The 27,700-nt window shown below is 34.5% G+C and overlaps 1 protein-coding gene across 3 annotated transcripts in view; it reads left to right on the top strand.

The window, feature by feature from the left end:
• Window positions 1-27,700, top strand: part of DPP10 (dipeptidyl peptidase like 10) — a 520,390-nt gene that overhangs the window by 434,081 nt on the left and 58,609 nt on the right. For 2 of the 3 annotated variants that reach the window (XM_050711702.1, XM_035556057.2), the window contains 2 exons: window positions 18,044-18,096; window positions 18,198-18,279. The exons of the other annotated variant lie outside the window; for it this stretch is intronic. In XM_050711702.1, coding sequence (XP_050567659.1) covers window positions 18,044-18,096; window positions 18,198-18,279 — 135 coding nt within the window. The remainder of the gene's footprint in view (window positions 1-18,043; window positions 18,097-18,197; window positions 18,280-27,700) is intronic. 3 annotated transcript variants of the gene reach the window in all.

Raw genomic sequence — 27,700 nt, 5'->3', positions numbered from 1 at the left:
ATTAATTGGGTACTAAATTAATTAGGCAAAAAATAACCTACCAGTGTTAGAAGATTGATTATAACTTGTAACTTACTGCTAAAATGTTGTGGATGGAGCAATCTATACTTACACCACTTTATTTCTTAAAATGTATTTGTGGAATATAATGCAGCACTTGGCGGCATGACAAAAATCTTTTAGAAGATGTAAAAGTACATGTATTATTATTAGTATGTAATAAAATGGATAGTCTTGCTAGATTTGGTCTTGCTGTACAACACATTACAAAGCCTTTATCTCATCTTTGTAGTTCAGAGTTACAATCATCAAAGGGTAATTGCTTGAGAAGCACTGTGGTCAGATTAGCTGCAATGGCCACAATGGAAAGACTAGAGAATTTTCGTGTTATGTTTTATAGCTAATGGTGGACTAATAGAGGTTCATTCATGTACGATAAGGAGCTATGCCAGAAATGCAAATGGAAATTTAAAAGGGTTGGCTTGGAAATACTGGAAAATGCAGGTCCTCCTAGATTAAAAAAAAAGAAAAAAAGAAAAAAAAAAAAGTAATGTGAGTCCTGTTAGATCAGTTCTACCAGAATTAATACATATGTAAAGAAAGCACTCTTCTGTAGGACGCCCCATCAGTTAATAACTGGAATGGATGATGAGAGCTAAAATTTCTTCTATCAAAGCATATCATTAGCAGACTGACCAACTTTACCACTTGGTAAAGTTGGTTTAGATACTGAGGGAGAAGTGTCTTCTAACAGAAAAAACTCAATACCATTTAGTTATATATGTCTTTAGGTGTCAGGTACCACTGACATAATTCATACCAAAAATAATAAATAAATAAAGAGAAAAACACAGAAGACATATTTAATACAAAATAAAGTTCTCATTAGTTATAAATTCCTAACTCAAAAATGAATATGTAATTAATCATGTAGCTTACGCCTGTATATAAACCAGTAGTAGCCTGTATTATTATACTGATAGTGTTGTGCTTGTGGGGTGCACTGATCTTGCTGATTACCATTCTTAATAGTAAAAGAGAGAAGGAGGAGTGATCATCTTTATAATGAGAACTAATTCTTAGGGTCACATTTAATCTCATTCCTACAGCATTAGCATGTAAACCCTATATCTCTGTGCTCACTTAATTTTCTCTGGAACAGGAGTGGTGTGTAGTCAGGTCACTCCACGGATTCTTATGAAACACTTATTTAATTACAAGCTGATTTCCACATGTGAAATAGATGCCCGAAATGTCTCTTTACATTTGTGAGGGTAGCTGGCCTCTGTACCACTGAAGACCATGGGATTTTATTGAATTAATTCAGAGAAGATCCAGACTTGGACTGAGGGTTTGGAACAGTTACATCCCTCAGTCTCAGGTCACAGAACCAGACTGAGAATAAATCTGCCCCACAAGAGGCTGCATTTACTGTGAATCCTGTCCCTTCTTCTTACTGTGTACAAAGCTTTGCTGCTTGTGGCAATCTGACATTGTTCTGATATATATATTTTTTTTGTTTGTTTTCATTGTTATGAAATATATGCTTCTGTATATATATTTTTTAATATCAGATTCCATATTGAATTTATGGATTTCATAAGTACAATATAACTAAAGGGACTTAGGTAAGCCATTCAAAGTGCTGCACAATTTTTGTAGTGTAAGGTTTCTGAGAAGCTTTCAGGTGACCTAATGGTCAAGATCCAGATCAAACAGAAATTAATGGTTATTCAACCTCTTGAGTAAGTGCCCTATTGCATATTTCTTCTGACAAATAAACCACTTCATTTAAAGACAAAGTACAATATTTAAAATGAGGATGTAGATGTTCATAATGGACATAGGTCAACCGAGTCTACAGAGATAGAAAGCGGTGCAGCAACTGAGAATCTGGCTAGTAAATTATAATAAAATAGCCACCAGTTACTTAAAAATCTAAGAAACTTAATTTTATTGAACTATCATTATTATTTTTAAAAGGACATAAATGTGAATTTTACTAAGTTGTTCCTCATATTGAAGGTGCTTAAACATTTTTATAACTACCACTACTGAAATTTAAAAAAGCATTGATCTGTTTTTACTCATTATATACATAATCACTTTAGGTCTAATCATTGAATTCTGCCCATAGAATTATAAGGAAGATGAATTAAATGTCAAATAAGTGGCTATATTGTGGAATTTGCTCCACTTGAGTATGTGGGAGGAATATAAGCATCAGGTATTTGATGTAAAATCACTTGGATTATTTCATGTTTTAATTATGATGGCTTTAGCACATATGGAAGGGGTAAGGGTAACAATTTCCAGTGACTGAAGTGTGTTCTAGAGGTATTTTAATGCCTAAAAGTGCAGATAACCATCATGATCTTTGAGAATCACAGTAGAGGTAAGCGTTTCATTTGTTTATTAACACGTCATTGACTTGATCTAACACTGAAATGCATCCGTCATTGGAAAGCTTTGAAGTCTATTCCCCATACATGTTTTTTGCAGAAGGAGCATATAAATAGATAAGTCAAAAATGGCCCTGAGAGGACCATGATATTATTGTTGTCCCTGCAAGAGAGCTCCCATGTGCAATAATCTGTTGAAATTATAACCCATCCTCATGGGCACTGACTACTTTGTTAACCTCCATGACCAAATAAATCTTTAAGGTTTCATTGTGCAAATAACCCATAGTCTCCAGTTGTCACTTTATATAATGAGTAAACTACTGTGAACCTATCTTACAATCTTAATAGTACGCATTTAAATTTATTGCTTACTTGTTTATGTATACAAATCACATGTTAATGGACTAGTTAAAGTTTACAGAAGTTAATAAAAAGAATTTAATCAGAGAGATAAATTTCCTTTTCAGATACATTCACACCATAGGCTAAAAGGATAGGCAGTAATTTTTTATTTTACTTATTTATTTTTTTTTTATCAATATCTAGATTTGAAAGGCCTAAAATGAGGATAGTCTTCTTTAATAGGGGATTTCTTCTTTCAAGAATCATTTCCTTTCAATTTCTCTTTGTCAGGTGATATGCCGAAATACGAATCTAGATTACTAGGTTAAGAATTTGATCTGAAACATTTATGTTGGGTTTCACAAACTATTTGATTTCAGTTTTACAGGGTGGCTATTGAGCTTTTTAGTCCTTGCTATAGCAAAACCCAGATTCTTTACTTATTTCTTGAACTATCATAGTATATCTTGAGTTGAAAGGGACCAACAAGGATCATCAAGTCCAACTTGGCTGAAACAAGTTTTAAGCAACTTATGAGAGAAATTTGAATTTTCATCATCTGATATCCCTAATTCATTCAACATCACTCCCCACATAGCTTCTGTTTATGATTAAGTTATATGACAAGGCCTGTTTTTTTTTTTTGTATTTTTTTTGTTTTTTCAAATATTTATTCTGCTTTATAGATCACAAAATGAACAAGAAATCAAGAAAATAAGATACTCTAGCTGACATTTTGATAACAACAGGAATTTAGCTGTGTTACTCTTCTAATGATTATGGGTTGGGAGAATTTATATACAAATCAACATTTCTGTTTGTTTCATCTAAAATTCACAATTCCTATGTGAAAAGCAAAGTTGTTTTTTTTTTTTTTCCTTTTTAAAATTACTATTATTAAGAAATAATAATAATAAATAAAGTTTTGGTCAGTAGACCAAAAGCTCACAAAAGAAAAAATATTCCTTTGGAGTTCACATTCAGAATCCCATTCAACTCAGTATATACAACGATAAATACCTTTGAAATGAAGCATGCTTAAAAGAAAAGCTGTAAAAAGAATGTCCCCCCTAATAAATCATAGAAAGACCTTGCTTGTTTATCAAACTCATTTATTTTTTTACTTTTCTGAAGTGATTAGATTTTTCACAAAGATTTTGGGATCAGAATGAAAGGTCAGAAATGTGCAAGTGACTTGTCAGAAGGTTTTGCAAATTGACTCATAGCCCATGCAGCAGTGTTAAAGGATCAACTCTGAGTCCTTCACTTGGTGTAGTGAAGCTGGATCATGGAAACATTTAACCTACATACAGGAAAATATGTAGTGGTATTGATACTATCTTAGCTGATGACTGATGCACCGTTGACTGAAGACTTGAGCACCCTTTCTGCAGCTTTTACACAGAGATGATTAAAAAAATATGTTTAGTGTAATCACTGAAGCCACTTTGCACTCAAGATAGCAACCTGAGATTGCATCTCATGGTAGAAGGTGTCCTATACCAGCTGTAAACTGGTATTGTTCACTGTCATGGGGAAGGGCGAGCCTAGCAACCACCATGAAGTTAGTCAGTTCATGAGCATGATTCATGACCTTGTAAATCTTGTTGGTCTTGATTATCAGAACAGGGCTTTAATGAAATACTTGCAAATGATGTCTCTTGATGGAAATAGGGAAAATAGTTAACAGATGGGGAATTCTATAAATACCACAAACAAAATTGTGAAATGTTGAAAGTCAAGGGAGGAAAGGTCTATCAGCACAAAAAAATTAATTCTCAAGGGAGCTATATTAACACAAGCAATACCATCTGTGTTATTAGTTGTGCTGATATGTCTATGACCTGTGCTTTTCACATATTCTGTACCAGCCAACATAGATGAAATAAATATAGATATTTTCTTGAATTCATTCTTGAAGTTGAAGTTGCCTTTTCCTGCTTTGACAAGGCAGTAGGTGAAGATGATTAATAGTGTTGTTGCCAATGCCCTTTTAAATGTCTTAGGAAAACCACAGTGTCAAACAGGAAGCAAACCGTACTGTATTTTATCAGCTCTGTTAACACGAGAGCATCCAAAGCTGTGTTACATGGAGACAGTGGAAGGAAGATGTGTGGTGGTAATGAAGAAATTTCCTTCAGAGATACTGGTGGAAACAGCCTTGTCAGTAGTCATTGCTGTGTACACCAATAACAGTGATCTTTTGTAAGAGTGCTAAAAAAAAAAAAAAAGCTGTTTTGCCATTACTTAATAAGAGCAAATATCTGATGCAATTTAACAAGTGGTCTGTTATGTCCTGTGACTGTACAATCAGAACAGAAAGTAATTCTCTGAGAAACATGTAACAGCAAGAACAAATGAAGAAGTTAATTATTTTTAAAATAGGATAAAAGACGTAGTAATAACATTATATAAAGGATGAAAATAGATTAAAAAAAAAAAAAAAGTACCAGTCACTTCCCCAGAGAACAACAATAAAGAACTTAGAGAAATAAGGCAGTTAAGTATCTAGCTAGCTCTTTTATCATTGGAATCTGGAATTTGCTACTTCTTCACTGAAAGAGGGGCAGGTAACCTTAATGGAAAGTTTTTTGTTGTTGTTGTTTTTTGTTTGTTTGTTTGTTTTTTACCTCCAGGAATATAGATTTACTTAGCCTAAAGGAAAAGGGTCAGCCTGACCCAGGTCATTGCTTAAAAAATGCTGAGGCAGAGCTGCCTTTCATTAGAAACACTATTGCAAGAACATAATTTAAGCCACCGTTTCCAGCCTTTAAAAAATGGTTGGATTTCTGTAATTGAAAACTTTGTCCTAGAGCAAATGCCCAAAGACAATAAAGGTCTGTGTGTTTTTCAGACACCTTAACCATCCCATCTTGTGATTCTCTTCTTGTAGCTCATTGTATGGCAGGGGTATCTCCTGTCTACGTTATGCATGAGGAACCCATCGTCGTTTTCAGAAGAGGCTTTGGCTGCATTCCTGGCTCCTTGATCAAAGAAAAATTGTCTGTCTCTTCTCTGATTAGGCCAATAGGTCAGTCAGAAAAGCAGATAAATCTGCTGGCATTTGCATTTCTCAACAGTGTTGAAAAGAGGAGTGATGAGTAAGTGACTTCCTGCAAAACGAGAGTTAGCAGTTACTTTGGTACAGATGGAATGAAAGATCTTTTAACATACATACACAGACAGAGTTGAAATACCTTGAAGTAGATTGCAAAGACTAGACCTTCATGTAACTGTCCCAGAGAAATGTTTTAAACACATCTTTGCAAAGTTGTCTTTGTTGCACATTATGCTTTAAACCAAGCTCTGGTCTCATGCTCTGCAGAACATGGGTAGTGTGACAGACCTACCAGATCAAATGGCTGGGTCCACTTTTTAGAGAAATATTAACGTGTGCCCTTTTATTATCCAATTTTAGTGCTCTTTTAAAGTAAGGACAGGTCTTTTCAGGTATTTAAGCATGAAAGCTTGTAATCCTGGGGTCTCAGGCAATAAATTAATGTTTCAGTGAAGGCAGTCAACTATCTGCACAAATTTAACCTTTTTAATTCTATTTATTGTCTGCAAATATAGCACCAGATTAGATGTTTCCCAGTGAGCTGAATTTGGTGTGAGGTATTCATCACTTTGTTATAGCTTCTTTGAGATCACTGTGAAGTAGTCCCTTGTACTAAATGAATAGCTCTCTTATCATGACCTTTTAATCACTTCATCATGAAGAGGTCTTTTATTTGCTGCAAGAGTCTCTACTTCATGTGGCCATTTTATGATATTACAGTTCTTTTGACAGGGGTAACGGCAGAGACTAATGTAGAAATATGGTACAATAAGAGAAAATTAGTGAGGGTAGGCCTAGTAGACTACAAGAAGCATCATGGCTTGTTAATAGGAAGTGCTGGAGTGGGTAACTGGCTGTGAGCTCAATTGTTGGAAACTGCATGGAAATGTGGTATTTTGCTCAGTTTTGTAACAAGGTACTGGAACAGAAGGTGAACAATATAAGCCAGCTAGCAGGAGGAACAGCGCCAGAGAAATCATAGAGATAAAACTAAAGGTGAAATTTAGCCTTAATTAATTTTATGGAGTTTATTCCTATGGACAGGAGTTTCTTTTCATGCTGTCTTAACATAGGTATAGTTTGTTGAAGATACTGGAGTTCACAGTCCAGTACAGAAGTGATGTAAGAAGGGGAGAAATCTGGCTTCCAGTCTTTAAATCATTTGAAGAGTTTAAACAGGATTTCTAGAGGATGGTTTGGAGTGATGAGCTCCCAACCATGTTGGCTGGCTGATTCATAAAGATGCGTTGGTGGTAAAGGAACATTTAACCTTGTGGGTTTCAAATGTAATTGGAAAACCTGTTCACAGCTCAACCCGTTGGGATGTTAAGGCAGTTAAATACTCAAAAGTCAAAGCAGACAGCCATTTTCTCACAGAAACTCTGTAATACGGAATTGCATGCTATCGGGGAAAACAAAAAATGAAACAAACAAAAAAAATTGTACAGCAAAAATCCCTGGAGGTCCTTAACACCCAGAGATATGATTAAAGGTGTCCTTGTATCACTCCAGGAGACTCCTAGAGAAGGCAACAAATTATCACCTGGGAAAAACACGCTGCATTCCTGCCATTCCACATGGTGCATCCATGCTAAGCAATTAGTGATGGTGCCAAAAAAGTATCAAAAGACAGAGGAAGTTCATGCATTCAAGTACTGTCTTTTTCACTCCTATCTTTTATCTTCCAAAGAGGAAGGCTCTACAAGTCAATCAGCTCTTCACAAATTTCCTTCATCAGTCTCAAGAGCCTGTGTTTCCAGCCACCATGCCCACATGCTGCAGATCTGCTGACTGCTTTCCCTCCCTGCTGCCTGTTCATTCTCTCTTGATCTGATTGTCTTCATTCTTTTCTTCATTGTGTTTCATTCTTTTAAGGGACTGAATTCTGCTTTGTTCTATACTTGTTTGTTCTTTTTATTTATTTATTTATTTTTCCCCCATTCTGGTATATTTAGCCCTATTTTTTGCTTTCTTTTTTCCATCTTCTTGCTTGCTGGTTTACCCATCTGCTTCCCCCAGTTTTGTTTCCTTTTCCATTCTCCCTTTGCATTTCGTCAGGCTCACAGGCCATTTATCTCATTGCTTATCCCTTCTTGAGCTCCATTGGGTCTTTTCATCTCCCTGTGTCATTTGTAAGCAAACAGCAGAGGAGCATTTGGTATCTGCTGTCTTACTGTTGCCAGAGCAAGTCAGATGGTCCGGAGAAGAAAAAATTAAACTGAGACTGTAGTCTTTTCTTCAAAATTTCTTGATTTCTTCAAAATCAAGGCACTGTATTCCTAGATTTTGTTTTGTATCCTCATTGTTTTGGGGTACCTTCAGCTCAGTTTTGTGCTCAGAAACTTGACATTGTTTTATATGGAATATGACTAGAAAATATTTTTCATCTTTCTTATCCATTTCTTTGTACATATTTCACTTGAATCAGCTAATGCACATTTTTGTAAATATCGCCACTTGTACAACTGCATGTCTTTAAAACAAGGTGTTATTTTTTTCTGCCTCTTCCCATTTTCCTCTTTTGCAATCTGCTTGAATAAATACAATATGTGAGGAACATATTATCTCAGAAAAGCTGAGAATAAAAAACAAATCTTGGCTCAATTCTTTCTTCAACAGCATCTGAAAGAGCAAACTAAATTAACGATCACAGACACTCTAAGGAGGCTTGATGCAGTTCTGCTTTCAAGAATCAGTGATATAGAACATATTTAGTTCTCAATTAACAGTTTTCAATATGCGTGGAGATACTCGATATAAATTTCTCATAAGAGATGCCTCTTGTATGGGACTCAGTTTGTACTGTAAGGACCCTGTGAAGAGATCAGACTGAAGTATTGGGCAGTATTAAAGTGGTTAAATATGCATTTTTCTAAGACAGAATTGAGTTCTTCAGCTCAGTTGACCAGAAGCAAGCACCTTCATCAGCCTCATATTTCTGTGGAGACAAATTTCTGGTCGTATTGTCAGAATTAATATATTGTGTTCCCCCTAATGCTAGTTGGGATCAAAATATACATGCACATTGTGAATCTGCCTGTAAAGCAATTTAGGAAAAGACAAGTTTCTATAAATAATGAAATATTGGTAAAGTCAGATTTTTAGTCATACTGTATTTGAGTATGAGCATGCATGAGAATGACGTGTGAGTACATGTGTATCAGTATAAAAATGCTCATTTTATGCTCGAGGCTTACTAGCTTCACCATCATGTAACTGTGATTTCAGTGACATTACACGTTTTTTAATGCTGAAGGTAAATAAGCCAGAAAAAAATCATATAAATTTTTGTTGTAAGTCATCTCGTACAAGACTCAAGAAACATATTTTACATGATAGTGTAACTAATGGAATTTCAAAAGGCAGTGATATATGAGGCTTTCAGAAGTAGTAATGCAGAACGATTTCTTGAATAATTCACTCATCTGAAATTATTATGTATTCAAAAATGATTGAGTTGCATATCCAAATATAGGGTGGTCTATCTCAGCCCTTGATGTATCTCAGCCCTGGAAAAAGAAGTTTCTGCAGTTATTCTCAACTGCACTTTGTATCACATTATTGTTTGTTAGATGATCTGAGTTTAATTGATTGTGAATTAATTAACACTCTGCAGTGAATGTCTTCTTCTTGAGATAATTAATCTTATTGAAAAGTTATATGTAGAATGGTTGAAGCTTTAGCAAATTTTTTAGAGGTGCCTTTTTGTTTAGGCTTCGTTGACAGCCTTTTTTTTCTTACAGACAAATTGCATGTCTAGAAATGTCATGCTTTTATATTTATTTTAGTTTGGCAGCAAATAGTTGTTATGGCTGGTAATATTTCACACTGAAAAGTATTAATGCTAACCATAAATTATTACCAATGATATGTCATATTTCTTATCAATCAGGACAAGTAAATGATGTTGAATGAAACAAATAAATATGATGCTTTGCAAAGTAATAACCTTGTCATTTAACTCCAGTGCTGCAAATGCATCAAGCTAGCTTCGCAATTAGATAAAGAGCTTTCAGAAACAAGAAGGCCAAAAGTTATGCGAAAAATATGTAGAGATTTAGACATCAATACTGGCAAAACTCACTTCTAGTTTTTCATTTCCAAAATTGAGTAGGAACAATAGGATTCAAAGATGTGTAGAGATTCTTCGTCCTGGTATTATAGACTCCATGTTTGTTTCCCAGTGCTTTCTATGAAACCCTTTGAAGAAACCATTGGGAATCTCTATTTGTTTGTCATACTATTTGAAGTGTGAAGTCTTAAACTGTTTTTCAGATGAAAGAGGTTGGGCATGATGATCATAACAGTACTTTCTAGCTGGATGAGCTATGAAACAATGTATCAATAACTGCAGTTTGAAACTAAGGTACGCTGAAAGGATTTACTGGGTTGTGGTACAAATCCACAGTTCATGAAGGAGTTAAATTCTGAGCCTTTTGTCTAACCCAGATATAATCCATATGAAATCATTCATCAACTCAACTGATTAAACTTGTATTTAAATTCTTGCTGAATATAGGACCAGGCAAATAGTAGCCAAACATTTCACTTACCAAGAACAAAACGTGCCGCTTTACTGGAGCACAATGTGAACCATTTCTGGTGTACACCCCTGTGAGAGTTGATCTTTAGTATTAATACACAGTCTAAGATTTCACTGTAATTGTTGCCATACCTGGAAATCAGCAAATTTTGTTAACCAGCATTATTTTTGTAAATATAGAGAGTCATTTTGTTATTGATCTAGAGTTTTATTTGAGCTCTTCATTTGTGATATGAGGTAATCCATATTGGTTTCATGTGTCTGCAGTTCTGAAATTGATGCTGCAGAGCTCTTTCTTCACTTGTTATGCATTCGAACAGCCAATTACATGAAAACCAAACTTGGCCATGCTAAATTTCAATGTTTAAGCGGTTTTATTAGAAGCTCCTGTGTTGGAGAACACATGGAGTCAGACTGGACAAGCAAATGGAGAACATTTAAAGTAAATAATAATGCAGTTTTCAATGAAGGTGGATTTCACCTGATAATGTTATTGATAACATTATTGCATTATTTAACACACAAATTGCAAAATGGATGGAGGATTCATCCAGCAGCTGTACTTTGTTCTTAGTACTGATTTAGATATCAGTAGTCATACAGCTACTGATTTCAGCTTGTTAACTGCACCAAAGGTTTCACTAACAGGGAAGTCATACTTCTTGTAATACAAAAGGAAGAAAAGAATGTATTTTTCTTGTTTTGTGAAACTTCTGTCTCAGCACATTAGATACTGATTCCATTCTCTTTGCACTGTGGTCCTAGCAAAGTCACATGTCTTAAAGCTCATAGAAAGGAAATGAAGAATAAGAATTTGTTATGTGGATATTCTTTTTTTTTTTTTTTTTTTTTTTTGGGGGGGGGAGTACAAAAAGTTGCTGTTTTGAATCCTGATGGCATAAAACAAAGACTAACACCTTTCTGCTGTAACTCATTTTCTTTCAAGACGCTACCACAAAGGATGAAATCTAACCACAAATAATCTGGTATTTTCCAAATGTGCAGCAAATAAAGAGTTTATGTATAATATTAATGACCTGTTCAAAGTCTTTTCTCATTTTCATTGCTGGAAATCTGAATTACACCAGTGTACGGATAGCAAAACTGTGAGTGAAATACCACTAGCTAGAAGAGAAATAATATAGGTAATAATTTGCATAATATATTTAAATAATATGTATAAGCTGTGATTTTTGTATAGAGAGTGGATTTGAATATATAGTAACTTGTCTTTTTGTAAATATGTAATAGTTATTCATTTTGACTGGCTCGTACTACACTAGCTGAAAAATAAGTAGCAAAGGCACACCTAATATCATGCAACAGAGTATGTTGTAGGGACATCCAACCACATTTTGGTCTTAATTTGTATGCTTTTTCACTGTTTGTAGTTGCTAATTTCAGTCTGAAATTCTTCATTTGGATCAATGCAGCATCATGCTTGAGAAGCCACACCAAAGCCCTGTATCATGAGCCCATGCACAACTAGTTAAGCGTTGCACTTCATTGCATTCACATTTGACTGGGGTTAAATCATGTGGAGTTAGATGGATTGTATGTGTCTGTGGTATAGATTTGCCCCCAGATCATCAGCGTAGTCTCAATCTGTCTGCTATGTCACTTGCTTTTGGTGCAACTGTCGCACAAGCATAGTGCTATAGTGCATTAATTTCAGTAATCCCTTCAAAATGGCTCTCTAACCATGCTATGCGTCTATATTTCATTGTGTTCCCCTCATATTCTCTCTACTTTGCTTCTGGTACTTTCTTATTATTTGTAGTTCATTGCATATTCTGGAGGCTCCGTTTTTCTAAAAAGACACTTTTATCCCAAAGGCAAAAAAAGAAACAGACACTTTTATCCCAAAGGCAAAAAAAGAAACAATGTATGTTTCCATCTGTTTTTTTAAATTGATTTTTTGAGTCTTTAGTGAAGGTCTCTAGTTTGTTTGTTTTTTTTTTTTTTTTTTTTTTTTTTTTTTTTTTTTTTTTCAGAATCAACAGTAAATGAAGTTCCATGTGTAGTTCTGTGGGAGTATTTCCTTGCATGAGTGATGAATGTATGATCGGTTAACTTTTATCTTGGCCTTGTAATTGCTTTACCATGGAAAAGCCTTTTGGTTTGGTTTTGAGCATAAGTAGATTTTTTCAGTAATTCTTCAAATGTGTAATTCAATTGCAGAAAAGAGGATGAAGACAAAATCCTATTCATGTTGCTATTCTTCAAGCTGTGTACAACAGCCAATAGTTCTGCGGCTGACACCTACCATGGCATTTTGAAAACATGCGTAACCGTTTCACTGATGTATTATGTACAATGTTAAAAACAGACAAAGGCCACAGATGAATGAATAAATGAAGATTCTTGCAAGATATATTCTGGTTTATTTCACTGTTTTGGTGTGTCCTCTCCCATGTTTTCTTGGTTCATGCTATATACTATTAAAAAAGGTTATTAATTAAGAAGCACCACTTACAGGATTTATTTATTTTTTCACCTGGGTTGAGGAATCTTTGTGTCTAAGTAACACTGTTTTTATAAATGCGATGGCTTTAATGGGTAAGTGAGACAAGATTTGTGGGAAGAGGTATTAGCTTTTATTAGACCAACTGATATAACTGGAAAAAAATAGAAAAGCTTTGAGGCATGCAAAGCTCTTTCAGATTGGATTCTCTTAGCTTTGAACTGCCTAATAACTGCCTGCTGTGAAAGTGAAAGAATGAAAGCATTTTCTTGTTCTTTCTCTTTTTATGAATAATACTGTTTGGGAATCATGGAACATACCTTGGAACAGTTAAAATTTTTTTGCAACTAAAGCTGATCTTTCTAATTCTGATTCATTCTTTTAATTGTTACAATAACAATAAAAATGATTTTCATTAAGGCTAGTAATGTCTTAAAATACTAGATTTTTTTTAGAGGCGATTGGAAGTGTAAATGAACCCATAAAAGATCTGATATCTCACTGATGAATCATAAAGATCTGTATGGTTTGGAACCTAATGTGAGAAATTGCCTTTCTTTTTGTAAGTCAATGTATGTGTTTTGAGATAGGAGGGATAGGTGTAATGGCATATTCTATGTTTTTAGTTATTTGATGATACTCCTTATTTATTTAAGTATTTTAAATATTAATGGGAAGAATATGGCTTCCAAATAGTCTCCTTGCTATTCACTACATATAATACAAATAAATATATATCTACTGTTGCGTATGAGAAATAAATGCCATTTGGCTGATAAACTTTGGGATAACTGAAAGTATACTGTAGATTCTAAAATTTATATTTCATATACTGTTATTTTTCATTGTTCTTCCTCAGACTGAGTGCTATTATGCCCTGAGAAAAATCTTATTTGAATCTAAAAGGAGAATTTAGAGAAAAAGAGGGTATAGCAGCACTGAGAAATGCAGAAACTAGTTCAGAGTATGGGTGTCTATGTGGGTAAAAACAAAAATAGAGAACAATCTGCTCACTACCTTGCAAAAAAGCCATGTGAGCAAGGAGGCATTATTATTGCTCTAAATAAACCAATTATATGCTTTCACATGCTATTTCTAATATAGGAAATGGATATAGGATTCATCAAGGTGTTTGGTATTTTGTGATTATAGTGCTGCAGAGTTCTAATGTCATGAGCTCTCCTCCATTTCCCAGGAGCTGAGGACACTCACCATCCTGTGGAAATACTGCTGGTGAGGTTTTCCTTGCAGATTTTTAGCACGAACACTATTCTATGTGGGATGTTTTCCAAGTTACCCAAGGACAATGAATTAATTATTTCCTGGAGTATATTACAGAAGTGTACTTGGCTAAGTGTATATTGCACATTGTTTTGCTGCATCTTGCTGGACTATGCATTGAGTTCTAAGACAATATTTCGTTTTTAGCGACCTTAGAATTACAGAGTCATTCCTTGAAAGACAGAAAATATAGGACATATAAAACTCAGAACCGTATGTCATCTAAAAGTTCAGATTATGATTGATAAGTGTTTTGTTGTTGTTGTTGTTTTATTTTTACAGTTGGCTGTTACCTGAATAATAGATTGTTATTTCAATATGTTTTGACTAGAAGAATTTGTCTTGAAGATACTTTTTAAACCTTTTCCTTTTAGGTCCTTTGTAATATTATTCTGTAATTTAAGGTTTTCAATGCAGCTGTTGTTTTTTTTTTTAGTGTTGAACTGTGTCACGTGAAAGCCTATATTCAGTTTACACATTGATGAAAGACTAAATTTAAAAAAAAAAAATGATATGCAACAGTTGTTTCCAACTATATTTTGTGGCAAAAGAAAAATAAATTTTGTTGAGGGGGAGGTATGCTGTCAATCTTATCTAAAAAGCCATTTTCACCATTCTTAGATGAAATTTGTGTGGAATATTTTCCAGCTTATCACAGTAGAAACAGGCAAATTATTTTCTTGTCAGAAAGGCCTGAACCCTAGCAAGATACATGTAGGTAAAGATCCTCACAGGGCCCCACTTTACCGTGTACAGTTACATTATTAAATCTTAACCAGCTTTTTCTTTTCTTCATATTCCTCCACTGGTATGTCAGTGCAGAAATTACTGTAATGCATTTAATATTTTAAAAGTCTTTGCTTTCCTACATTGCTCTACATCCTAGAGACCTTCCCTGTGTCCATATTCATTAATCAGTTCCTTTCCCTATACCCAGAAGATGACTTAAGTGTCTTTTTTTATTTTTTTTTGGACAGCTGGAGTAGTCCACTGCCCATATTCAAAACATTAGCCTTCATTTAGTCTTTTGATACCATCCTAGTGAGAAGACATAGAGTACAAGAAATGTTTGAAAACATTTCAGAATAGAAATGGTAACATTTCAGATTTGAATGCTTGAGAAGATGCAAAGCCTTCATTGTAAATGCACAGTAAGAGGGAGCAATGCAGCCCAAGCTTTACCCTTCTGAGCTCTAATCTGTTTCTTTGCAAATGCCATCATAAATTGACAAGATTTTTTTTTTCTTATTAGTACACATGCCCCATCCCTACCCCCCTCCCCCCCCCCCAAAAAAAAAAAAAAGAAAAAAGAAAAAAAGAGACTTGCAGGGAAAAATCCCCAGAGACTATGCATGCCTCTTCCAAAGAGGATTTAAAGAGGATTTGGCTGGTGGCACCGGGGAAGGTTTGGTCCTAGTATTTTGAGCCTCACTGGTATGTGAGGGTCACTATGTTTAGTGTCAGGCTTGGTGCCCTCAACTGGGCTCCTCCTGTGTGGTGCCAGATGTACATTAGGGATCAGGAGACATGTGGTCCCAGCAATTGATACAGCTCTGTGCAACCTGGCTTTACTGAAATAGTGGAGATCCTAAAAATGGTATATAAGCATGACATAAACCTTTAGACAAAACTGCTAGAACCTCCTAGCAATGTAGTGCTTATTATAGATGCCAGAATTGAAAAAGAGATTTTCTATACCCTCTCTCTCTCTCTTTTTTTTTTTTTTTTTTTTAATGATTGTGTTTCAGTATGTGACTGTTGCAAGCAGGATGAATTAGGAAACTTCCTACTTGTAGCTTATTCATAGTGTTTGTATTATAAAATAAAGTTAACATGAGTAATTTGAGAAAAACCTCAGCATCCCTTCTGAAAGTGACTTCATCGTAATGTTTGTCTCCTCCTTGTGTTCTTTCAAAGGTATCGATACTTTTAACAGCAGTTATTAATATTTCTACAGAAATATTTAGAAAGAAATTTTATTTGAGGTAAAAGGAATGTTCTGTGTTAAATCCAAAGTGTATCTCTTGTTGTCATAACATATTTTCTCTTAAAGCTCTCAAAATGACTTACTAGTTTAGCTTTGTTGTTGTTGTTGAAATTATTCTATCTAGGAATTTACTTTGAAAATATTTCTGTTAAAAACACTTTTTAGCCTTCCAAGTATTTTGTCATATACTTTTGCCTTTTCCTGGAAGGGTGAAAGACCAATTACTCTTTGCTGTAACTGGTTGTATGAGGCTGTCCCCTTTAACAGCTGCGGGCAAGTGCCCCCCTGGGTAGCCTCTGGTGGTATATGCCCTGTGCTGACACCAGTATGACATAACTGTTTATGTCCCTTTGATCTGCCATCTCTTACCTCTAGCAATGTAAGATTTAAAACAGCAAGAGCTTTGAAGCCAATAGTTTGTCTCATTGTCTTACCAGTAGTATTTAAATAACTCTGTCTTGGTAATTATCATGTTATTACCAGGTTAATTTTTTCCACAAGCCCTACTGAAATTTAAACATTATGGCATGTAAGCAAGCAGTCTACTATGCATATAAGTAAACATATAGGTATATATAGAAAAAGATGTGATAGTGGATATGTTTATGGTAGCTACTAAGAGAAAATAAGCATCAAACTTCTCAGAATACTCTTCACAGTGTCCTTCTATTTCCTACATTACAATTTGGCTCTATTTTTGTCACACTTGGAAGTTCTTGGAAGAAGTTGATACCTTGCATGATCAAAATATTTATCATAAGCTGTAATAATAACCAAAAAATCTACTTTGGGGTATAATTATTAATAAATGTTTCTTCTCATTGAAGAAATGCTGTTGATGTTAATCATCATAGATTTGGAAAATGGAACAGATTCTTGTCTAAACCAGAAATTTTATAGAAAGGTCAGTTAACAAAAAACACATAAAGTACAGTTCCAAACCTTACAGGCCTTTGTGGACTTCTTGTAACATCAGCCAGCAAAATTCTTTCTGTATGTTGACTGGTAACTAATAATGGAAATGAATGATTCTGTTACTGAAAAACTTTCAGTCAAAATAATGACCTCTGAAACCCCTCACATGTGTTAACTGCAAATTTCAATAACTCTATTCATGTGTGATCCTCTTTCGTCTCTTCTCTCTGGAGAATATGCTGAAAGATTCCTGGTACAGATAATATAAACTAAAAAGTTCCCAACAAATACTCCATATCAGGGTTTCAGCTTTGCTAATATATCTGTATTCATCTAACTGGAATTAGCATGACACTGTCCAGAAAAAAAAAATAGAAAAAAAATTATACGCCAAGTAGAGATATAGTAACTCTGTAGATGTGAAGCTACAGTAAGTCTAGTAGATGTCACTTTGTTTCTTTCTGAAAAGAGTTTACATTAAAAGGAACAATTTATCTTAGTACAGTGATACCTAATCACAATTATATTTTTGAACATGAAGTAATTTCAATTAATCATAAGTAAATAATTGATACCACAGAGTTACGCTATTTTCATACTGTGAGACTGTTAAAGAAGTGAGCTTGGTTAAAACTGATCACCCAAGTCCAGAAGGCAGCAAAATGTCTGTTACTGATGATATATGTATAACAAAGTAATGTTTGACTGAAGAGTAGACATGTAATAATTTACTTTGATCTAGAAGATTTTGGCCCTTTGTCTTGATGGTTTATAACATTGTCAGCTGTACAATACTGTTCATCAGCATCAATCTTCTGCCTCTGCATACATCAGGCCCTGATATTTTGCACTTAAATGGCAGTCCTTTTTATTTCACTTGACTTCAACAAAATAACAAATTAAGACAACAGCATAAGATCTCTCCCAACCAGAGAATCCTGGGCTTCCTGGGATCATAACTATACTCTGTCGATCCAGTATTTGTATTTGTTATTCTTATGCTTTCTTTTTCTTTCTTTTTTCTTTTTTTTTTTTTTTTTTGTCACAGGTTTTTCATTATTCTTTTACAGCTTCATACGTGATTTACAACATACACACGAGGTAGGTCACTTTGCATTTTCAATATAGTGTCATTGTCAGTAGTTCTATAAATAAGGTGATGCCAGAGTATTCAAGTAAAAATGTTTAAATTTTTTTTCAAGGGAAGTTTTGGAGCTAAACCCTCCAGAAGTAGAGGATTCAGTATTACAGTATGCAGCATGGGGCATCCAAGGACAGCAACTGGTAAGCACAGTCATTAAAAATGCTACGGTGAAAGTAGTTCAATAATGTATTTGCTCCAGACAGACTGAAGTAAAAATGAAAATTAGAAGCCTTAAGGTATAAGCAATCTTGTTGAGTGGAAGGTGTCCCTGCCTATTGCAGGGAGGTTGGAATTAGGTGATCTTTAAGGTCCCTTCCAACCCAAGCTCTTCTAGGATTCTGCGAAGCTAAGTTTTTTTTATGTATTTCTGCTGGATGCTGGTATGGTCCTGTTGCAGATTTTAGGGGATGTTTCTATTTTTATAAAAGTCATGTAAGCATGGTTGTCTGTTTGTTGTTGTTGCTGTTTTGTGTTTTTTTTTTTGTTTGTTTACTTGTTTTTCCCCTAATAAACAAAGTCTTTAATTGTATGTTTATTGAAAGAATCACATCTTCATCCAAATATACACTCAAATAATTTTTGGAATAGCCATCTTTAAGATGTTCTTCTCTCATCTAAGAGAGAAGGAAAGTTTAAGACAAAGAGGTTTTCAAGTGCATGATCAATGAAAACTGTGGACAATAGCAAGAAGCCTAGCATCCAAAAGTGGATGCAATTAATTCAATCAAAAGTGTTTTCTTTTCAGTATGAAAATTACTGCCAAGGTCATTTGCGCTGCATTGAATTCATAATAATAAAACCAACAATGCTGTGTTTCATATGTTGTTTTCTGTCAAAAGTTTGACCATGTTTTATGAACATGAATCACCCTTTATGACCAAACTCAATATGAGAAGAAAAAAATAGTGGTTCTAGGAACACCATTGATTTAAAACTGACCTGTGCTGGTAGATGAAGGCAAGAGAAAGACTTATAAAAGCACCAGTTCTGTGAACAGGGAATCACATATCCTTGATGCAATTTTCTAATAAGCTCATTAATGCTCACAGGCACGATCCTGGAGACTCTTTGAATGTGTGACTTGTTTATGCAGAGAGGTTGTAAGTTCAGTGTCTACAGAATATACCCCCTTGCTTTTATCATTCATCAAGATGGTCAGAACATAAAAAGTGATTCTGGTCAGAATGTATTCTATCAAGCAAGTGGAGGCTGGAAGGCAGAAGTAGTTGGAATATGCTTGATATGTTTTAATAATTGCCAACATTAATTTATCAGTAACGAGAGCATGGAGACAGAACTGATGGGAACAAATATGCAACTTAGTTACTAGGTGGTATTATGGAATGCAGCAACCTGTGTAGGTTGTAACAGAAAGGTGATGCATTTGCAAAATGGATCAGAATTAAAAAAACATTTTAAATTAAATTGCTGTTCATAAGACTATTCCTGTGATGTTCCTCTAATCTAAAGTACATGCAGTGATTACTGAGAAAAGATATATATATTTATTTTTTTTTTTCCTGAAATATATTTTAAGGTCAGGGACAGACTTAACTATCAAAAGCTTCAGAAAAATAATAAATCAGAATAATGCTATGTCTGTTTTACTTAGATTGCCATTCTGGAAATAGGTATGAATAATTTCAGATACAGGCAGAAGTTGCACCTTATTAAGTCTCAGAACTGAAAAAAAAATAAAGTAGCCAGTCTCAAATTTGAAAATGTTAGTGTAATTTATACTTCAATGAATATAATATTACTCATCTTTTTAATGTCCCTAATAAAGTTAATGTCATGCTTTAAAAATATCTTCTCCACTGTGGGCTTTATGGTGCCATATGGTTTGCAGAATTAGGAAATAGTAACTTTGATTAAAACACAAAATCTTCTGTGCAATCTGAATGATACCAAGTTTCGCCATAGAGATGGAAACCTGCAATGACAGCATACTTAGGGTCACTTTTATAAGAATCTCTAATGAAAAGAATGTTCTTTTGAAGCTATTTATATCGTAAAAGGAAGTTTCTAAAGTGGCAGAAATGCATTACCAAATTACCCTCCCACTTCAGCAGGAAGCCAAAAGAATAGAAGGAGGATGAATGAACACTGTTGTGAATAATGGTTGTTGCTCCTGTCCAAAGGAACAGCTGCCTCTTTAGCAGAAACAGAACAGCAGAGATCATTCCATCAGGAGAGATTAGGCAGGGGTGTGTGTGACTGAGGTCACTTCACCATATTTGTTCTCACTTATAAAATTTGTCACTGGAACAAACAATTTACCAGCGAGTTTTTAATAAAGGTGGTATAGGAAACAGTTGGCAGTCAAACTGGGTGAGGAGGAAATTTCAAAGGGAAAGATGTAAAGCCTGGTAATCCATCAGCAGTAGCTATCAGTAGCATGTGTCTGAGTTGAAGCAAAGATACAGTCTTACAGATCCATATTCACCAATACATGACAATTGGTTTACCAAAGCCCATCTCTAAACAATAATTATGTCTTTCTCATGTAATGATGGAAATAGTAGCAATTCATAATAAATAAAACAAGCAGTGAAATTAAAAAACAGAACAATTATTAGTGTATTAACCTGAGTACTCTCCAAGAGCCATTCATTACAGCTAAAGAACAGAGAACAAATAGTGTATATATACACCAAAATTTCATTCAGAGGGGTCTATGACACATACCCTTTGGCCATTGCAGACACAAAGTACAGGTAGACCTCTAAAATGAAGAGGAGTATTGCCCTTCCAGGGGCTGTGCAGAATACAATAGCAGTACTATAGCCATGACTGGTCAGCAAACTACTCACATGATATGTGAAACAAAAGGGACAGGTATGTCTGACTGGGTCAAAGACATTGACCAACACTGTGAATGCTTGGATGATCTGTGATTAAATCAAAATAGTGTAGAATAACACATGGACTTGGATCAACCATTTTCAGTAAATTGACTATACTTTAATTTGTTTCCAGTCTTTAGTTCTGCAGACCTAAGTAACAATATAGCCTGTGCAGGAATCTTAATTTGAGTTCCTCAGACGTGGGGGTATTGTCAATAGGTTTAAATACATCATATAAGCAGATGAAGTGTTTGAGCAGGAAAATTCATATGAAGCCAGGAAGTGCTTATTGTACAGAGGACAAATATGATGACAGTGACATCAAATATACAGTAATACATTACAACCATGTGAAAATCAAACATCACTCTAAGTAGTCTACTCATATGAATAATTTCTAGGGTTCTCTAATGGGACTGCAAGCCACATGTGACTGGTGAAGAACAACAATTAGGTTTGTATCAGATATCAGATGTCTGGGTTGTCATACCACTGTTTTGAAGTTACCAGAGTGGCTGTGAGTTATTTCAGTTTCTTGCTATTTACCTAGAGTAGAGGATTCTGTAAAGATTAAGAGAAAAGCACAGAGAAACATCTGCTGTTTGAGTCATGACATTTTGGTGGTAAAATTGAAAATGTTTGCCATTTGGGAGAACAAACTTTTAGCTAATGAGTTAATGTATTTTAATGTCACATAGCTGTTATTTTTGAAGACTCTTTCCAAGGTCACACTTTAAAATGAAATCTTTTAACTGTGTTAGATCTGTGCCAGATCTAAAATACCATTTCTGTGTGTCTTGGTATCTTAGGGAACTGTTTATGTATTTGTTAAACATTTGTCATATTTGCTCGGTCTGAAGTTTGATAAAAATTTTGAGAGGTCAGTTGATAATCTTTTTACGTCACCTTTATAGAATCCATTACCGCAATATTAAGTATTTCTAGGGAAAATAAACCAGCATAAATAGATACCTAACTGGTTTCATCAACATTTATCTGCCTGATGTTTGCTTAACTAGAAACATCATTGCATGTATCTGAGAAAGAGATATCCCAGATGTGGTAGGAAGGCCTTACCAAGTAGAAGAATGGTGGTGTTGGTTTTAAAGGACCTCTGGGGTCTAAATGCTCAATTCTCATTCATTGTTCTCTCCCTTTTGGTCTTACCTTCCCCAGTAGTTTGTAGCAAAGGTTTTTATGTTTCCATGCTGGACCTGGCTTGTACCTGACATTGTGGCAGAGACATTGAACAGCAGGAGCAGCTTTTTCTGTGTGTATCTGTCCATGGAGACATATCACAGTAGAAGCCTTAATATAAAAACTGGTCACCATTGTATGCAGAGTTTTCTATGAAAGATGTAGTGTTTCTTTACAGCATTTCTTGCAATATGGATAGTTTTTGAATTAATTAAAGTAGCTCTCAGTGAAGTGTGGTTAGAAGTTGTTAGGCTTGACATAGCTTTTTCTTAAAAGTTTTGCATAGTTTTTTCATGGTTTTTATTGCATTGAGCTTATTATTCTTGTGATATATTAAGTGGTTGTAAAGGGAACTGGAGTTATATATTTGCGTGGATCGGCATAAATTATGATCAATTGACTTATGTATGAATGTCTATGCATAAATAAACCCATATTTTAACGTAGCAGAAATAAAGAAAATGGTTTAGCTATCTAGAAAACTTAAAAAAAAATCATTTTGTAGAAGCTTGATAGTTTTCTTTGTCAGAATTTGATGATGTCAAAAACAAAAACAAAAAACACAGCATTATTAAATGGTAGGACTGAAGATGAGCTTTTATTATGCTTTAATGCTGCTTAGGTCATTGTTGTGTAGAATTGCCTATTATCCTGTATACATGATGAACAATTTGTTGACTGCAGCTGAATTGTGGATGATTCAGGTTGCTCTCATCAATTTTTCAGAAAATATTTTAAATATTAGAAAAAAATAAAATTGCCCTTTTGTTAAAAAAAAAAAAAAAAGGAACAGGGTATCACAACCAACATGACACAGAAGCTGAAGCTTTTACAGAAAAAAAAAATGAAAAAAAATCCAATGAAAAAATACCTCACTTTATATTAAAACTACAAAAAAAAAAGGCAAATAAACAGAAACCCAGCAACAAAACAGAGCAAAAGCTGCTTTTATCATCATATATAAATGTACTAGTTCAAGAACCTTCTGCTTTGTTCTCAATCACTGTTGCCCTAGCTGTTGTGTGGAGGCCCATTGTGCCTTCTCACCTCATCCACACCTCTTGCCCCACAAGAATGTAATTATCTTTCAGTCTCTGTTGAATTGCTCTATTACCATGACATTTCCTTACAGTTGCTGTCTCTTCAAAATTTCATTTTTTTGTGTGGTTTTTAAATACTGTTTTAGATAACAGTAGTGTAGCAAAAAAAACCCACAAAACAAACAAACAAAAAAAAAAACGAGTTATTTGAGGTTACGTGATTTGCCGAGTACCTAGATAAGCACAAGACTAATTTTAGTAAATTAGAGAAATTAATGCGACTATGCTAGACACGTGCCCTACACAGCAGATGCTTTAAGAGCCATTAGTTGCTGAAAACTTCATTTGATATTTGCTCAGTCAAGGTTCAAATTACAACTACTATAAAAATTGGTAACTTTTTGGAAAGAGACATTATGTCATGAGTTTTATTTTTGCATAATTAATACTGTGGGTCCTTGGCACCCCCTCCTGGCAAAAACACTTCTGCTTGCAAATGAAGAAGAAAAGATCTAAGGGTTCATGAGCCAAGTAAAAACTTAATTAATGCTAATGAATTAAGTCCTAAATAAATATATTTAATCTGCTGTTTTTATTTTCAAGGTCTTTTGGTCTTTGGACTTGCTGTATTTTAATATGAATAACTTAAAACCACATACATAAATGTCAAGGCTTTATTTCATCTTTCCTTTTAATCATGTTACTAATGAGGCAAATGGCTGTAAAACTGAGAGAAAAATGTCTGCTTGAATTTATTTTGAAAACCAGAAATAAACAACATTTTAGTGTGACATTAACCACAGGTATGATTTTTTTTATTTAAAATGTATGACAAGTTCCTTACAAAAAAAAATCTATATTTTGATGATTTGGGAATACTTTGTCTATGAAGAAAGGGAATATGTATATCTGAGCATTGCCCACGTAGTAGAGTCTTTAAGGAATTTGACCATAATTCTAGCAAATGCTGAAGTCACGTAAGTCATGTCTTTCTGAAGGCTAACTACTTTTTCATATAGAAACATTTGTATATGTATTTACACACAGTCACACATTTCCAAATGTTTCTATCCACATTTCTAGATTTCAGCTGGGAAACTTACGGTGTCTAATGCCAAGATCTGAAAAGAATGGTGAAAATATTTATGCAAAAGGATAAAAGTTTTAATAGCAACTTTTTACCAGCAGTTAAAATTAGATTGTGTATTATTTTGCAAGACTGAGCATTCTTTTTTTGTTGTTGTTCAAAGATGAAATTGATATAAACGTTCAGATCCTGTTATGAAATGATAGGAAAGTCCCTTACTAGCATACTTACAAAAGGTATGTGCTGCTTCATGTTTTGATGCCAGAACTGTTTTTATTTATCAGGGTCACTGGTGAGCAGAAGCAATACAATATTTAATAAAACACATAAGAATTAGTTACCTGATACTCTTGAGTGAAACTATATTCTTCAGAATTCGCGACTACACATTGTATTTCCTCTTGAATTTCTCAAACCACCATTGTAAAATGTAATTGTTTCTTTGCATTTCCATCTAAATTATTTAATTCAAACTATTCTTCAAAAAAAAAAAAAAAGATTAGTTTCTCTGAAGGTATTCTATGGAACTAACTTCCATTTTCAATTATTAATTTCTAGGTGCCCACTTCACTTATTTAATGTCTATCCTATCCTTCAACTTTGTCTATTTCTAAGTGAGGTGGGCTCCTAGAAATTAATAATTAGACAAAGTTGAAGGAGAGGATAAGCATTAAATGCACGTTGTCTGGTTTCAAAAGTGATACTCAATATGAAAGGATTTTTTCTGCATCTTAGAAAAGGGAAATAGACAATGCAAGCAGTTTTGGAAAACAGGGAAGAATACCTTTTTTGTATATCAAGGCTGAGTGTATTCAGTAAAGGTTTTGTGAGCTCTAGATAGCATGAACATTTACAAGTTGAAGCACGGCTAAGTTGAGCATAGAAGTTGTTTCATCATTTAATTGCTTAGTGAAATGCAATGAATGTGTCCTGCTATTAAAGGTATTTTTAAAATTTTAAGTATTAAAGATTAGGTATTGCTAGCCCTGTGTGAGAATAGCTACTTGGCTGCATCTGAAAGATGCATCTTGCTAGAAAGCTAATTACTTTTTCATATAGATATTTGTATAGATATTTACACACAGTCACACAAAGGTGTGTACAAATAGGTTTAGGTGTAAATGTTTGTAAAGGGCAATCACCAGGATTTTTCTTTGTAGCAGCCTGCAGGGAGCAATGAAAGTAGAAATACGCCCCTCTCATCTAGACTATCATGTTGTTCAACATGTGTATGTGTAACAAAGCATAACTGAATATTCACACTTTCGTCTGTTAGCTAATATTAACTGCAAGTCCAATGGCTCATAAAATAAGACTGCTGTGCTTCTTGTGTGAAAATTGCATAGCTTTTGGTAATGCAGAAACAGACGTCTAAAATTCTTTAGAAACAGCCACCTATGAAAACTAAATACACAGTCAGTGAGAAGAGAGATCAAAATCGGAACCTTTTGCTAAATCAGAATTGGGAAAGATTAGGTACCAGGATGGATTATGGACTGTATTTTCACGTAACTCTGAAATCCTGTCCAAAAGCATTGCAGGCAAACCTATATCCATGGATCATATATTATAATCCTTTAGTCACTTCATATTTTCATATGTACTATCAAAAAAAAAGATATACGACAAAACAGGGTAGAAAATTTGCCTGTATTCATCTAGGAATCTCATTTTAAAGTGTTGCACTTTAATTTCTAGTTTTAAATAACCTGAGTGTTATAGCAGGTGAGTATCTTTTGGTAATGTAATACAAATGTTGGTTTTATCTGTGAGATTAAAAATAAATAATAAATATTCTGTTCTCTATTACCTCCTTACCACCAAGGGAAAAAGAAGGGAAAGCTTGACTATGGTGAAGTGCAAAATCTCAGAACACAAGCGTTTGAAGAACTGACATGTCTAATACCTTTGGGGTTCAAGTTCTAAACCAGAGGTTGTTTTTAGATGACAGTGAACGTGAATCTAATTTACCTTCTGTAAAATTTTTGCAGAAGACTTGCAAAAGACTTCTGAGTCTCTGTGATGGTACCAGTCCCTTCAGAGTTCAGCTAAATGGGTAAAAGCTACTTAGCAGCAAAATTTCCTGAACTCTTGCTGCATGATGCGGTTCCTCAGATTCTTGTATGTATATGCTCTTTTTCTATTTGTTGTATCATGACGTTTATTTTCTCATTTGGCATGTTGCGTCCTGCAAAAATATAGACACATTTCTCTCAGTGAAAGTGACATTGGCTTCCCTCTTTTGCAGGGTTAAGTCTCCCTTTTGCCCTATGATGTTTCTCTTTGAAAGTTGGATCTGTTTTTCCAGTGGTCAAAATATGACATCTTGGTTCTGTTCAGATCAGTCCCTTTTTATGTCAGTCAACCAGGATTTTAGCCATTGCATATGGGTGATGTAGACTGTCCTTTTTTTTAAAATAAGCTGCTTTTTTGTTGTTGTAGTAATTTTATAATTGATGGTTGATGATATCATGACTCCCTGTTAAATCTCTATCGGTAAGTTAGCTGTGAGGAGGAGAAAAGAAACCCACACAGACTGCATGTCTTTGGATATGTTCAACATTTTGTTTGGTTCTTACTCTCTCCTTTAACAAAGTCCTTCTTGCAAAAGAGCAATTAAACTCCATTGCCACCAACCCATAAATATATTTGCATGTTTTCAGGGCAGGTGCCAGTGGGTTTACAGAAATAGGAAAGTGTTGTGTGGAAGGAAAGCAACATTTATTTAATGTTCCTTCACAGACTATGGAATGTCCCAAACAGAATTGCTGTTATAAGTATTAGTAAGAATTTTCTCATCTCTATTTGTCTTATAAGAAGTTTTTGTTGTTTGTTTTGTTATTGGTAGTTGTTTTCTTTTTCTAGGAAAAAATGGCTTTCTTGCATTGAATGCCCTGCCTGTGGGAAGTAGTAATTGGGTCTGGAGTCTGCAAGTAGATGTCATGCACAGGTGTAGATGTATATTGGCCCCTCCTAGAGACACCTGGCAACTTGACCAGTTTGCATAGCACATTACCACACAAGATAGGCTGGGTCAGCAGTAGTAGCTGAAACGACAAAGTTTTGTGTTAAACCCTGCCTGGATTTCTCATGTACAAGATGCTCAGAGGTGTCTTGGTCTGCTTCAGCTTTTGAATAATGTACAAAGTTCACAGGGATTGTCTACCACCATGGGAATAGTACAAAATGCAAACACAATCACCCTGCCCCACTTAATTGCACAGCATCTTCAATTCTGTCTTTTTTGACTTTGGTCCTTGGTTTTAGGTCGTTTCTTCATATGTTTTGTCAAAGAAAATAGAGAAAATTCCTCCTCTGGCACCAAGTCTAGACAGCTATGTTAGGTGATATTTCTCCCAATACTCTTCTTTTTGTATTTGGAGTAACTAGG

The sequence above is a fragment of the Cygnus atratus genome, chromosome 6 (genome assembly GCF_013377495.2).
Source record: "Cygnus atratus isolate AKBS03 ecotype Queensland, Australia chromosome 6, CAtr_DNAZoo_HiC_assembly, whole genome shotgun sequence".
Lineage (NCBI taxonomy): Eukaryota > Metazoa > Chordata > Aves > Anseriformes > Anatidae > Cygnus > Cygnus atratus.
Note: the sequence above shows the minus strand (reverse complement) of the source record. Positions and strands in the feature narration are given on the sequence as shown.